This window comes from Molothrus aeneus, chromosome Z (assembly GCF_037042795.1).
Source record: "Molothrus aeneus isolate 106 chromosome Z, BPBGC_Maene_1.0, whole genome shotgun sequence".
Lineage (NCBI taxonomy): Eukaryota > Metazoa > Chordata > Aves > Passeriformes > Icteridae > Molothrus > Molothrus aeneus.
Genome location: NC_089680.1, coordinates 8,814,635 through 8,829,275, shown reverse-complemented (window position 1 = coordinate 8,829,275; position 14,641 = coordinate 8,814,635). Strand labels below are relative to the sequence as shown.

Below are 14,641 nucleotides of genomic sequence, written 5' to 3'. Positions count from 1 at the left end.
ATCATGGCAATGTCGGCTTATCTGCACAAATTCTCCTTTTCCCCCTAACCCCAGGGAGGCTGACTGTGAAAAACATAATCCTGGTCAGAAAGCCATGATTGTCTCTGCAAAGTGAATGGTAAATCAGGGGGAGGTGACAAGCATGAACTACCACAGTGGTTTCCTCAGCCAGAGTGCAGGCTCTCACTTTACTCAGGTGTCTCCTTCCAGGGGAGATCACCAGATAATTTACTCCTTCCCTAGCAAGCAGCTCCTAGACACTGAAGTCTGGACCCAGTCCCAGCTCCAGTTTTGCACTGGCCGTGCTGAAATTCAATACCACAGTTTGCAACAAGCCTCCCCAAGCAGCAGGTGCAACAGACTAGTATGGTTGTGGTTTTTGTTTTTTTCTTTCCTGCGCTGAGTTAAAACACAGGGAGATGAAACCTTCTATTAGAGCTTAAACAATCTCACACAGTAATTGCTGAAACCGGGACCACAGGCAGCAGGGTGTTCCATGAAACGGGGACATGGCTGGCTTCTTGCCATCATACACTGCTTCCTGACAGCTCAGAGACTCATGGCAGAGTCTCATAAATATCAACTGGTTACTGCACAAAAAATCCAATTCAAATTAAGGAAGAAGTCTAAATTTGTATCATGGAGCTGAAAAAAACCCCAACCTCAACAAAAAACAAAACCAAAAAACCACCCCCGTAACAACAGCCAGAGGCTTAGTCCTCTGCACAAAAAAAGCTGCATTTAGACAGCTCAGCAGTGCTGGCAGAACAGACTCCCATGCTGCCACGCTGGCCTTCCACCCAGTAACCCGGCTGATTATGGAGCTGTGGTGTGACAAAACAGTGAGCAAATCCCAGTCCCTCAAGATCACCACGTCTTTAGCTGCGTCTGTGCATTTTAGGTCCCTCTGCTGGCAGTCAGACTGGTCGGATTTTCAGCTCTCTGATACCCATGTTTGATAGATAACCTGTTCCCAAGTAAATTTGAGCCAGCACAGAGAAACACTGCAGCCATGAAACACTGCAGAGACTCCTGAGGCCTCACTGAGTTCCTCTGAATTGTGGCCACTCTGCTCATCAGGGAGGGTGAGGGAGCCACCAGGCCATGCTTCATCCCTCACACTGAACCCCACCACCAGTGGAGCAAAGGCTATTTCAGCTGCTGGCCATGAAATAGCTTTCCTGGCTTCAGTCATTCTGGTTATAATAATCACCAATAATCACCATCAAGCCAGATATGCACACACCTCATTCTGTTAAGGGGGGGCAGATGCCTCGTGCTGGCAGCTGAGGTGAGCCCTTACCATGGCACGGGCTTCTCAGGGGCCAGATTTCCTGGTTTGAGCCATAAGGAAGCCTGAGCACCTTCTGCTCTTTTATTTTAAGTCTAAATGAAATGGCTAGTGCCCAGTTACAAAACTTGAGAGGGTTCTGAGGACAATAATCCTTTACAAGAGCAGATTTGCAACCCAGATAAATCAGGGCAGGCTGATGACTGTCAGCTTCTGGTCCCTTGACCTAGGAAGGGTTTCTCTGAGCTTGCAGCACTTCCTGATGGCAGATGTGGGAAGAGGGTGGTGTTTGGGTACTGGCCATCTCTTGAGAAAGTGTATCACAGTCAAAAGGCTACAAAATCACACGTTACAAAGGTTGTGGATTTGTGGGTTGTGTGGCTGGACCTAAGGCACACCTGGGGCCAATACTGTCACCCCAGTAATACGGCCCAGAGTGGATTCATGAAGAAAAATAGAAGGCACATGACTGAGAAAGACATTGCCAATTCAACCTTTTCCTCAGGCTGAAATTCTCTTTGCTCTGAGGTATATAGTTTGAGGGAGAAAACACTATTAGCATTATGAACAATCTCAGGGAGCAGAGATGCCTCCCACAGCACGCTCTCTCTTGTGCCAGGGAGGCCCTCTGGGATACCATGCAACTCCACCATGCTCCAGCTCACCCTGCCTGCCTTCCCCAGCAGCAGCACACATCTCTGGAGAAGAAACTAGAATCAGAGAGTGCACGTGGGTGAAAGGAAAGCCCCAAGTCCTTGATTTGGCAGCCCAGAGGGCAGAGTTCTGGGCAACCACTGTCTTGGTGCCTTGCAGGCAGCACAGCCTCCTCTCCTGACAGCCCTTTACTTTGGTTTGCTTTGTTAATCTTTAAGGGGAAAAAAGGGGGGGAAGGGGGGTGTGTCTTTTTTCTTCTCTCCTTTTTTTTTTTTTTTCTCCTCCGTTACAATCCTTTGTGTTTATATTTGTCACTGTTGGGTGAAAATGTTCCCGTAGTGGCAAAAGGTGATTTTGGCCTCATGTTCCTCCCGGACATGATGAGGGCTCCGAAGCCGTGCTGGTGAGAGAAGGCGTAGCCGGAGCGGCGCGTGCTGGTCCGGCGCAGGCGCCGCTTGGGAGAGGGCGGAGGGGGCCTCTTCTTGGCTTCCTTGATCTTCAGCAGGACCTGGGAACCACAAGAGAAGGCGGGAAAAGCAGAATCATTATTAACAAGCATCATTAAGTGCATCACTATTAAGAAGCAGAGCGGAAGAGGAGCAGAGAAAGGGAAACGAAAGAAGGAATCTGGAGGAAAAATTAGGAAAAGGCATCTTCTAATCTGTTCTAAAAGGTGTTAATGGGAGTATCATCTGTAGGTCATGGGAGGAAATGATTTCCATGAATTCTCCACATCTCTGATATGCCATGGCGGGGTATGGCTGTAGGACTTTCACTCAAATCACCCACAATGTGAAAGTCATCTCAACAAGTCAAAATTCCAGAAAACTAATAAAGGAACATTCAAGAATTGGCATATTTAATATAGAAAACAGGCTACTAAAGGGAGATTCTGATACATAAAATCTTGATTATGACGAATTATGATTATAATGATGAATGTTATAGAATTATAGAATCATAGAATGACTTGGGTTGGAAGGGACCTTGAGGATCATCTCATTCCAACCCTTGCTGCCACTATATCAGGTGTATCAACACCTTATGTGACCTGGCTTTGAATGCTTTCAGGGATAATAGAGATTTATGTATTCCTTGGCAGATGGGAAATAAATACTGCACTTTATTTGCAGGTAGTGGGCATTCTGTTCCCAGGTGTCCACTGAGTTAATCTGCTGCCAAGAACCTTTTCAGAATGGGGGTGTCTAATGCAGGAGGCTGCTCTTGAGAGCCTGTGGCTCAACAGAACCCCCAGCTGTCAGACTCCTGTGCTTCTTGCTTGGCACAATGGCAGTGGCAGGTGCTTGGCTTCTCTAAACATCAGGCCTAAACATCTGGGGGACTCTGTGGAGCTGGAAACCCACTCCTATCCTGTGATCATTCACTTCCAAGAGGAGGCAGAGAAGTAATTTTATGCTAGAGAGAGAAGGATGCTCAACCTCAGCAGTGAGGCTGGGATTCTGGGTGACAGCTGTGTTTGACTTCTGCTCAGCTGGGGTAAACTCAGCCCATTTTTACACCCCTCAACTGCCTCCAACTGTGTCCCAAGGACCTCCCTACCCAGCAGTCTTCTCTAGCACCTGCCTACCCTCTCTGTGAGGGCTGAGAATTCCCCTGACATGTTCTACAGTCATCCCGAGGATGACCAGGGAGGGCCTCAGCTGCGGTGCCTTCCCCTGGGGCTGTGCTCTGACCCCGATTCGCAGCAGCTTGGCGCAGGGAGAGGAAGGAAGCACGAGGTGGCAGTAGCATTCAGCAAATGCTCCTGCTTGGAAGCGAGCCCGGGGAGCTCTGAGCGTGCTGATGCTCTTGAGGGGTCCCTTGGCTGCAGTGAGCAGTGCGCTCCCTGCCCACTCCATCACTCCCTGCCTCTCCTTGCCCTGGTGCCCTCATCTTCATATTCCCGGGGATGGGAGGGAAGCTGGTTCCAGAGGGGGCATATAGCCATTGGCTACAAAAAGTAAATTCTGAAATAAGTAAAAACATCCCCAGCAAACATATATTCTCCGGTGGAGGGTGAAAGCCTGTGGTCTGCCAGGCTAAAAGCTGCACAGTGTCAGGGCAGGAGGAACATGCCACTGAACCACAGCGCTTAAACCCTGCACCTAAAAATAGTGCAGCTTTCCTGCCTCAGAGCAGTCTAATCCACATCTAAATAATCTCAGCCTTGGTCCCAGCTGCAGATGGTTTGAAGCATGCCAAACCCAAAATTCAATCCTTGTTCTCTGGGGAGTCAGGGACAGACAGATGGCAGCAGTTGCACCAATACAGACACACACCCCAGGTGATGCCAAGCCCATGAAATGTGGCTCCACGGTGAGCCTAGGCCATGGCAAGCAGGATTTCTGGTTTAATAAGGTATTTCCTTACTTTGTCACTGGGAGTTGGCTTTAACTGAGCCTTCAGGAATCGAAAGCCAACCACGGGCAGCACGCAGAGGGTGATGCTGAGGAAGATGGCCAGCCACACGTTGGGTTGGCTGAGGGTGTTACGAGCCGTACCTGGAAAACAAACAAACACACGATTAAAACTGCAAAAGCAGCAGCTCCCACCATTATTCTCTGTTGCTCTCTGTGATTTCAGAGTACCAGGCAAAATACAAGGCAGACATCTTCTCCAACAGTGAAATCACCTGGCTGTAGAGAGAACTGCAAAGCCAGTGTCACTGTCTGAGATGAGCAAAGAGAAATGCAATGTCCAGACATGATTGAAGCAACAACCCAAGTGGACAATGGTGTCAGAGTGAGTCTTTTCTCTCTGTGAAGAGTCAAATCACAGCAAAGGATTGATAGAAACATTCAGGAGACCTTAAGCAGCAGCCCAGGACTCCAGTGCAAAAGGAAGAATAATGCTTTCTTGCTTCCCTGCACCATTTCCTAAAGGATATGGAGTACTGGCTCTGCCCAGCAGGCGATGGGAATCACAGCCCTTTGTGAGAGGAGCTTGTGTTGCTCTGGGGAGCTGCACAGACAGTGTAGCCTAATGGGGTATTGGCAGCACCACTGCCACGTGGTGGCATGTCACTGAAACCTCCTTTGAAACCAAAGTGCTCATTTCTGGCTTTTACAAAACCGTGGGAATGTAAAATAGAACAAACAGTCTGCAAAACCCTCATTACAGGACTTAATGATGCTGGTGTTGGCAGTATATTTGCTGAATATTTTCTTTCCAGTTGGCCAAATTCTGCTGTAATACAACTTCACTGAAATTTAAGTAAACAAGTTGTCTTGGTCCAGACTAGAAGCACTTTCCTTAAAAATGGTTTCAAACTGGGCCCTTATCAAGTGGCCCTCAGCATTATGGCTTCTTTGACCAATGTAGTAACACCAGAGCAGCAGATGAGATACCCCTGGCAAGTGAGTTATGATCATCATAGAATCCTCAAGGTGGGAAGAGACCTTCAAGATAATCCAGTCCAACTGTCCACCTGCCCTGGGAAACTGAACAGACATTCTAACTTCTCTCACTCAGCATTTTTGATTCTTAAAGCCATCTCAAAGTGGATGTGATCATCTGCTTGAAAAATATGTTGCAACAACTAACCTGCATCTCCGATATTTCTAAGTTGGCTAAGCCCCCTATTGTTGTAGTGAAGATAGACAAAAGAAGTTTTTACTGAAAAAGTCAGTAAAAAATGAAGGCATTGATTAATACAAAAATCTGAGACTTGAAATAAAAAATGTTGGGATTTCATAAGTAGAGACTCATAACAATGCTGTATCTATATTGGCTATGGATGCACAGAGCTATTAAAAACATCTGAATTATTTTTAATTACTTTGCTTACATATAAGTACATGTTCTTCCTGGTCAAAGTCTCAGGAAATGGATTAATCATTTTTTGCATGTGTTCAGAAATCTGTTATGTAAAATAACTACAAAGGCCTGCTCAGCACTGGTATGTTTTGTTGTTGCGGATTTTGCCATTTATCCTGGCAGAAGGCTCACCATAATCACATGGCATTTTTCTCCTGTCTGACTGGATGTTGTACTTCTACGCCTTCCTATGCTAGAATGTTAACTTATTTACAAAGATCACACAGCTACAAATAAGATGCTCCTATATAGCTGTAAAAATTGGCTATCTGGAACCCAAACATAGAAGAGCAGCAGAAAGCATTCCATCCAGCTAATTAGGTTTATTTAAAAGACAATTCTTACGACTGCATGGGAATCTGCAAGGAAGGGAACATGGCACACATTCACCTGGATGGATGGGATTCAAAATAAATCCCAGCAACCCTCAGAAATATCCTGGCATTTCTTGCAAAAGAAACAACCAATATATCCTGAAATATACACAGAAATACTTGGAAACTTAAGGCCCTGCAGTAGGTCCATTCTGAGTGCAATCCAGATTTGTCCCCAGGCTTACCAATGAAGGGAAAGGAGGCTGTGAAGATCAGGTACATGCCGTCACTGTACATGGTGAAGGTGATAGCAAAATAAACAGAAAGGCTGCCCCAGATGAAGAACTGGTTGACAACTGTCCAGTAAGAGGTGTCCAAGCCAATCTGAAAGAACAGAGCAATGCAGCTATTGTCAGTGCCTTCCTGATTTAGCAGATCTGTGCTGAACACAGCTTGTCCTCTGCTTTGTACATCTCCCCCTGAGCATGCTATTCATTCAAGCCTCAAGAAATAACCGGTCACAAATCATAAGATTCTGGGAAACCACTGAAGGCAAGATTACTACATTTATCCTATTGTTCCCTCTTCTCAAGCATTCACTAGTGGCCAGTCCTGGAGACAGGATATTAAGGACTTTAAAGATCATCCTGTTCCAATCCTGCTGCCTTAGGCAAAGACACCTTCCACTAGACCAGAGCCCCATCCATCCTGACCTTGAACACTTCCAGGGATGGGGCATCCACAGTTTCTCAGGGCAACCTGTGCCTGTGCCTCAACATCCTCACAGGGAAGAATTTGTTCCTAGTATCTAACCTAAACCCACTGTCATCTCAAAGCCAGTAACTCTTTTTCTATTACTAAATGCCCGTGTCAAAAGTCCCTCCTCAGCTTTCTTGTGGCCCTTGGTAAGTACTGCAAGGCTGCAATGAGGTCTCCCTGGAGCCTCCTCTTCTCCAGACTGAACAATCCCAGTGCCCTCAGCCTCCTTAGCAGAGGTGCTCCAGCCGTCTGATCACCTTCATGGCCCTCCTCTAGACTTGCTCAAACAGGCCCTCATCCTTCTTATGCTGAGGGCCCCAGAGCTGAGCACAGTAAGTTCCAACAAGTCAGGCTTTATTCCCCACTCCTAAGCTGTGATGTAGCACTGAAAGTTAGGAGAACAAGCCTGCAAAGACTTCAGACAGCAGGAACTATTATCCAGGGAAGTGTGATTGATTGGTTTTCTTTCAAGAAATCTCTCTCATCCTGATGGTACCATCTGAATTTTCTACCACCAAGTCTTAGCTATTTCTTCCATCAAGTTCAGGCTGCATCACACATACATCATGCACTGGGCCAGGCTGCAGAGACATCTCCATAATGAAGAACCTATAAATAACTGCCTGATGGGAGACAGACAGTCCTGTGCTTCAAACCCTTCCCATAAAACTAGAACATGTCCTTCTCTATTCCCTGCCTTAACTAATTTGTCTGTTATGACTGCAATCTTCCCAAGGCAAAGAGTCTTCTTTCCTGTCACCGTGATCTTTTATAACACACAGATCTCCTGTTCTGTTGAACTGAGGAGACTAATCTGGTGTCAAGAGACTTTTGCAGTAGCAAATGCAATGTTTCAATGGCCCTCCAGATGCTGCTATCATGAAACAACTAATTCCTAAAAATATTACCTGGGATCCCTTACCTGTACAGACACCACGATCAGTAAGCAGGTCTGGGCCATCAGAGCAAAGGACTGGTAGTCAGCAATGGCCTTCCCATCACTCCTCACTGTATTGTACATGGCCCCATAGGGGATGAAGAAGAGGATGAGGGAGCTGTAGATGCCTTGCAACATGCACTTGACAAACACCACCTTGTTAAAGTAGAGGTTTTGCTGGCCAGGCACATACAGCTGAGGGAACAGCATGCTCCAGCGATCATCCACATCCTGAAAGCAGAGAGGAGACAGTCAGATTTGCTGGCAGCTACCCAGCCAAAGACACAGAGCCAGTCAGGGCTGCCATGTCCCTGTGACATGCATTTCCATGAGAAAAGGCCTAGCACACAGTTCACTCAGTTGTGCTTACTGGCATGGCACATCCCCAGGTCACCTGGGCATATTTTCCATAAAATATTTTACCTTTCTTGTGCTAAAAAAAAATTGACAGCTGATAAAAAAAGAAAGAATATACACTTCATCTAAAGCAGACTGCATGGTCTGTTCTCCAGAGAATTGACTGGAAGCTAAGGGTTAGAAAATACCTACCCACACAGGCAAGGCTGTCGGACTTGGATCCCTTAAGTGTCCAGAGTGGAGCACTGAACCACTGGAAAGTAGCCAATACCTCTTCATTTACCTCTTCATTTAACTTGTAAAATGCATATAGGAGCAGCTTTATTGCTCCTTTGTCTAGTCAAACAGTCACAGTGAGGTTGAAATTTGTGTGAAATTACCAGAGAAAGAACTCACTAGAAAGGCTGAACTTGCAAAATCTGGTTTCAAAGATCCAGTTAATTAATTGTTTTGTCTGGTCATTAGGAAGTCATTTGCCAGGCTTCAGGAACACAGGTAGTAGGGTATGACTGCTCCAGGGGAGGGTTGCAATGGCACCTGCTGCTGTAGGCAGCAGCCTAACCCAAAATCCTCATCACACACTGAAACCTACAGGCCAAATCAGGGTAATAATATTTATCTCAACTCCCTGTTCCTCACAGGACTACTTAAACCCAAATCATATGACTAGGAGGGAATACACCTTCTCTCTGGTGCATCTTTTGTTTTGTAATTTAAGTTCTCTCTTTCAGGTTATTATTTCAGGGGTTACCACAGTATGTAGCCAAAAGGTCAGCTGCTTTTGCTTCATAGAACCGGCTCAAAATACCTGGACACAAAACCCCTATGAATAAAATCCCCAAAGTGATGACAGAAACAGTACCTGATCAAAGAGACTCATTCCTAGCACTGGGAGAGAGGTGTATACCAAATTGTAAAGTGTAATGAACCACTCATCATAGACAGTCTGGGAAAAAACAAAAACAAAAACAAAGCAAGTGAAGTTAGCAAAAAGTTGTGCTTTCCATTTCTTTGAAAGTATATGCAATTACTTGCTGCAGCACCTTGGTTTGAGTTGTTACTGAGACAAAAGGGATGAGATGACTCAAGCTCAGCAGCCCTAAAGAGGGGAAGGATCACATTATGCCAGCCCAGCCTGCTGAGCACCCACTGCTGGCTGTAGCCAGAGCAGGATCCCTCTGCACCACCCTGCACCCCCAGCCCCTGATAACTGCACTCTCCACATCTGTGTTTGGTTGGAGGCTGGTTTGCCATGAACCAACTCCAGTTTTTTCACTCCGGATGTGTTCCTCTGGCAAGCTCCTGATGCCCACAGGCATCCCAGGTTGAACTGCTTGCTCCAAATATGCTAACAGCACAAGCATAGATCTTACAAGATCTGCACCAAACTCTAATCTGTGTCATCAGCTGATGGTTGCAATCACTTTGAATACTTTTGAAAATCCTGCAAGTGATGCATGTGCTTCATAATGCACCTAAATGCCGAAGAAGGTTTATATTGGATATTAGGAAAAAAATCTTCATTGAAAGGATGGTCAGTGTTTAAAAAACATGTGGATGTGGCACTGGGGGACATGGTTTAGTGGTGAACATGACAGAGTTGGGTTTTTGGTTGGACTCGATGATCTAGGAAGTATTTTCCAATCTTAATGATTATATGATTACATAATATATATATTCTGTCTCCAGGCATCTGTCCTCCAGCAGCAGCAATGGAGGCAGCAATATCTGCTTTATGCCTATGTGGCTAAAGAATACAGACCTGAGTTTGTTTAGTGAGGTGGGAGGAATGGCTTCGTTTTTTTCACTGTAAAATGTTTCCAGATACTTCACTTGAAAATGCTAAATGTGGATTTACAGAATGGTTTTAGTTGGAAGAGTGCTGTAGAATTCATCTACACCAACCCTCCTCCAATCAGCACAGACATCTTCAGGTAGGTTGGGTTGCTCAGAGCCCCATCCAACCTGACCTATTTCCAGGAAGGGGGCATCAACCCCCTCTCTGGGCAACTTCTGTGAGTGTTTTACAAAGTTCATTGCAAAAAACTTCTTTGTTGTTAATCAATCTAAGCTTAGTTTAAAATCATGACCCTTTGTCGTATTGCAATAGGCCCTGCTAAGAAGTTACTCTACAGCTCTCTTGTAGCACTTTTAGGTACTGAAAGGTGCTCTAAGATCTCCCTGAAACTTTCTCATCTCCCAGATGAATCAGCCCTCCACCCTCAGCCTGTCTTCACAGCAGAGCTGCTGCCCTCTGACTGTCTCCATGTCCCTGACAAAACTGAAGCCATACCTACCTGTGCAGAGAAGCCAGAGAAGAAGCCATACCAGAAATGCACCAAGGTGAAGGCAAAATTCTTGTAGAAGAAGTACTTGAGGAACTTGCACATGCGGATGTAGGACCACCGCCCATGGACCAGGAGCAGGCGCTGCAGGTAGCGGAACTGCGCAAAGGAGAAGTCGCTGGACAGGACCGCCTGCATCCCCTCCTGGCCACTGATGCCAACCCCAATGTGGGCAGCTGCAACAAGAAGGTCACTTCATTATACTGAGAGTTTTCACTGCCCCATTTTTTAAAATTCATTTTTAAAATGAATTATCCAGCACCGAATACCGTGTTAATTCCCTCATGGCCTCCACAGAAAGTCAGAATGAAAAGTTATTAAAACAAAAACAAAAAAAAATTTGGTGCACTAATTCTTTCAGCAGCACTATGATTTTGGCTCTGTGATCCATTTCCCATAAGTGGGCTTTTATTATTTGAATGAAATTATAGGTTCAGTGACAGTTTACAGATTTTTTTCTGAATGCTTTCCAGCAGCACAAATACTGTTGTTTATAACGGCTGCTATTATGAAACAATAATTTTAATTTATATTGACATGTGACTTTTATTTAATATGCATGCATGTCCTTCCAGGAGCCTTAAAATATCATCCCAGACAGGCAAAATCTTCAAACCATTTTAAATTTTCTCAGACACTGTGCTAAAAGGCAGACTGTAGCCTTTTTATGTTTCCTGGGCTTTATTAGTTCAATCAAATAATAAGATAGAAGAGTCACATATTTTTTTTTAGTAGTAACTTGCATTTATTAAACATGGACATAAGTTTAATGTGACAGCTAATTAAACAGCTTTAACTAATGAATACAATCTTAATGGCTGAAGGTTGGTTTGATTCAGATGTTTCCACTGAACTGAACTGATAAAACCCCACAGTCTCAATCCTCTTGTGGGGGGAATGGATTAGTTTCTAATTATTATGTACACTTTAACTTTCTTCTCCTTTCTTTGCTGACTGCCTGACTTATCTCCCTTGAAGCTCTCTACTTAGCCTTTTCTTTCTTAATTAAGAGGCTCCAGTTAATCAATTCTTGCAAATTAACACAAGGAATATTAGCAATAGGTCTGTCTGAATAATCTTAATTTAATTATACCTAGTTAGGATTTTTTTTCATAAATTCACTGAGGTAATGCAGCATCAAATGATGCTCAGGGATAGAGAGGCCTGGAAGCCTACCATCTGTAACTCAAGGGAGATAATTAACAAACAGTCCTGACACAAATAAATGCTGAAAAAAGCACCCCACATAATATTATACAGAATATTTACAGGCACAAAGATTTTTATTTCTGCTTTGAGTCAGGCCCTCTATGATCCAAATATACATTGCCCTTGTGAGGGTGGCCATGCAGACACACTGATTGACACATCACAGCCCAAGTAGGCCTTTCATAGAATCACAGAGCCATTGAGGTTGGAAAACACCTGTAAGATCATCAAGACCACTCATTTTGTCTGCTCTAAGGGAAAAACAAAAAAACAGGCACTTAGTGCAACCTTAGCTCCTGACGGAGCCCAGTGTGACCCACAAGGCAGGAGACACAACTAACCTGTAGTGAGAGTGCTCTGTAGAGATCTGCCAAAATCTGGGACACAGACATGTTTCTACAAAGAGGTTGGTACAGGAAGCACTCAGATGTGTTCCTGCTGCTAGCTTCCCTCAGAGAGCCAGCACCTCTTAGAGTCAGTCTGCTACAGCAGGCTGGCTGTCGGCCACCACTCACTTTTGATCATGCTGACATCGTTGGCACCATCTCCAATCGCCAGGGTCACAGCCTTCTTGTACTTCTTCACCAGCTCCACCACCTGGGCCTTCTGCAGGGGAGTCACCCGGCAGCAGATCACCACTTTGCACATGCAGGCTGTTCTCACCAGCTCCAGCTCCAGGTTCCCTTCCAGCGCATAAGCCTGGAAAGGAGGAAAGGAGGAAAGGGAGCGCTCAGGGCAGGCTGGCAGCAACTCCTGGCCTGACAAAGAGGGTGCAGCAGGGTGCCCACCACAGCTGAGCCAGGCCCTTACACCAGTGTGCGTGAATCCATCCACCCAGTCACAGGGAGCATCCCCACTGCACATCACACTGTGCACCCTACTCCTACAAGGTTGCACTTTGGGGGCACCACATCTGGATATGCACCACAGCTGGGCATGCACCACAGCTGGGTATGCACCATATCTGGGTATGAACAACAGCTGGGCATGCACAGCACTTGCTCTGGCTGATGTAACCTGACAGAGGGCAGAAGTGTCAAACACTAAAAGCAGGAAGCTGCTGCAGGGCCTGAGACAGCCTTGTGTATCTCCATGTGAGAGAGTCTCTGCTCATCCCTCTTGGATTACTGTTTAAGCTCTGAGAGATAAATAGGAAAGATTTCAATTTGTTAAGTGCCTAATTAAAAAAAATGTAAAAAGTTAAGCTCAGGTGGGCATGACATAGCAAAACACAAAACTAAGGAGAAGGCTGCTTTATTCTGAGTGCTGACCTTTTAAATCAGTCAGCTGTGTTATTTCTATTCGAGAAGCACTGAGATAATTGGATGTCTAGTCACCCCTCCAGCTCTTCATGAGGAGGAGGAAGCAGTGTGAGCTTTTCAAATTTCTTTCCGATCATGCTTTATGGCTCTGTTCTTTGTTGTCTCTTTTTAGCAGACATGTACGGAAGGAATCTTCAAGGCTCACTCCTGCTGAGAGCCATTATAGCAGGGCCCACTGCCTTGTCTGTGTAAGGCAGACAGTCCTCAGGACACATATTCTTTCTTTTTGAAACAGAGAGCTGTGAGTCACCAGTGTCCCCTTTTTCCTCTGTCATGGCAGCAGGCTTGATCCACAGGAGACCTTTTCATGGTTCAGCTTGAGTAATGCTGGTCAGTGCAGTAAGAGACGGCTTTTGCCTCAATATCCTCACTGCACAGCACCAGCCAAATGTTACCACTTTGTATATGTATAATATATCACTTTGTATATTAATGGTGCAGCTGCATACAAATAAAGTGGCATGATGATGCCATTAAGGATGCTGACAATTTTCTGTTCACTGCTTTCTTCAGGCAACCCCAGATGTGTGCATAGCCCAGCACTGCCCTACCACCCCTCTACAGGCAGGGATAGAGCACTGAGCAGGTGTTGTGTGTGGGACAGTATCACACCATTGTTCAAGCTTGTAGAAATAAATAAATGACATCTAGATTTGTCTGCACTGTCCTTGTGGTCCCCACCGAGGAGAAAGCCATAATCTTGGTGAAACTCATTGTGTCTACTGTGTGGACTGGCTGCTCCCACACAGCCCAGATTGTGTGGGACATATCCCCTTGCCAGGGTGTAGGCTAGTGTGTGTTTTTCCAGGAATATAAAGAAAGCTTTGACATCACTGCCAGAGGTGTTCTGCTAGCACAGCACTCAGGGGCTGCTCTGCAGGCTGAATGGATGGAGTAGGAGCAGGCAAGGGGTTTCCAGCTGATGTTCATGCAATGTACATGGACCAAACCTGACAGACCCCTTGTCTGCTTTGCAGTAGGAATCCAGGGGTTATGGCCCTGGAGTTCAAGGGGAAGTGTAAAAGAGGGAGAAAGAGTACTTAACAACCTAGGCACTGTCTGACAGTGTTTGGGGTCTATACACATGGCACATGAGCCAAAAGTAGAGAAAGATGAGATTTTCTTTTTTTTTTTTTTTTCTGGGCTCATGTAGAGCTGGAAGTGAAAATTTCTGAGCTGTCATTAAGAAAGGTAGCAATCATAGGGAAGAGAAGCACCGTGTTTGTGGGAGGTGGAACCTCCCAGAACTTTCTAAATATGTCTGTTTGCTATGTCTATTTGCTTTCACTGAGATCTGGGAAAGTAAAATACAAAATAAACCCGACATAAATTACATGTTCCTCACAGACAGGTTTGAATTGATCTAAGTCATTTTTTCTTTCCTCTAACTGGTTTTAAAAGATTTCCTAATCTAGATAATTTATTTCAGAGTTTCCCTGTTCTCACCAGGAAGACATTTCTTTCGCCCAGAACTCTCTTATCTCTGTTTAATTCCATTACTTTGTTTACCCGTTACAATTTTGAAGAGTATTACCAAGACTGATCAGTGTTCTCCAGGCTCAGAAATCCCAACTGACTTATTTTCCCCCTATGCTTTCCAGATTATGCCTGACTCAGATGTCTTTGTACTCTCTCCC

At 45.3% G+C, this 14,641-nt stretch overlaps 1 protein-coding gene across 1 annotated transcript in view; it reads right to left on the bottom strand.

The window, feature by feature from the left end:
- Nucleotides 1-2,231: 2,231 nt before the first annotated feature.
- LOC136568967 (phospholipid-transporting ATPase FetA-like) overlaps nucleotides 2,232-14,641 on the bottom strand; it is an 83,006-nt gene continuing 70,596 nt past the window's right edge. Inside the window, exons 21-27 of the mRNA XM_066569213.1 lie at nucleotides 12,198-12,381; nucleotides 10,426-10,649; nucleotides 8,991-9,074; nucleotides 7,757-8,002; nucleotides 6,321-6,459; nucleotides 4,316-4,446; nucleotides 2,232-2,453 (exon numbers count right to left, since the gene is read on the bottom strand). Coding sequence (XP_066425310.1) covers nucleotides 2,232-2,453; nucleotides 4,316-4,446; nucleotides 6,321-6,459; nucleotides 7,757-8,002; nucleotides 8,991-9,074; nucleotides 10,426-10,649; nucleotides 12,198-12,381 — 1,230 coding nt within the window. The remainder of the gene's footprint in view (nucleotides 2,454-4,315; nucleotides 4,447-6,320; nucleotides 6,460-7,756; nucleotides 8,003-8,990; nucleotides 9,075-10,425; nucleotides 10,650-12,197; nucleotides 12,382-14,641) is intronic.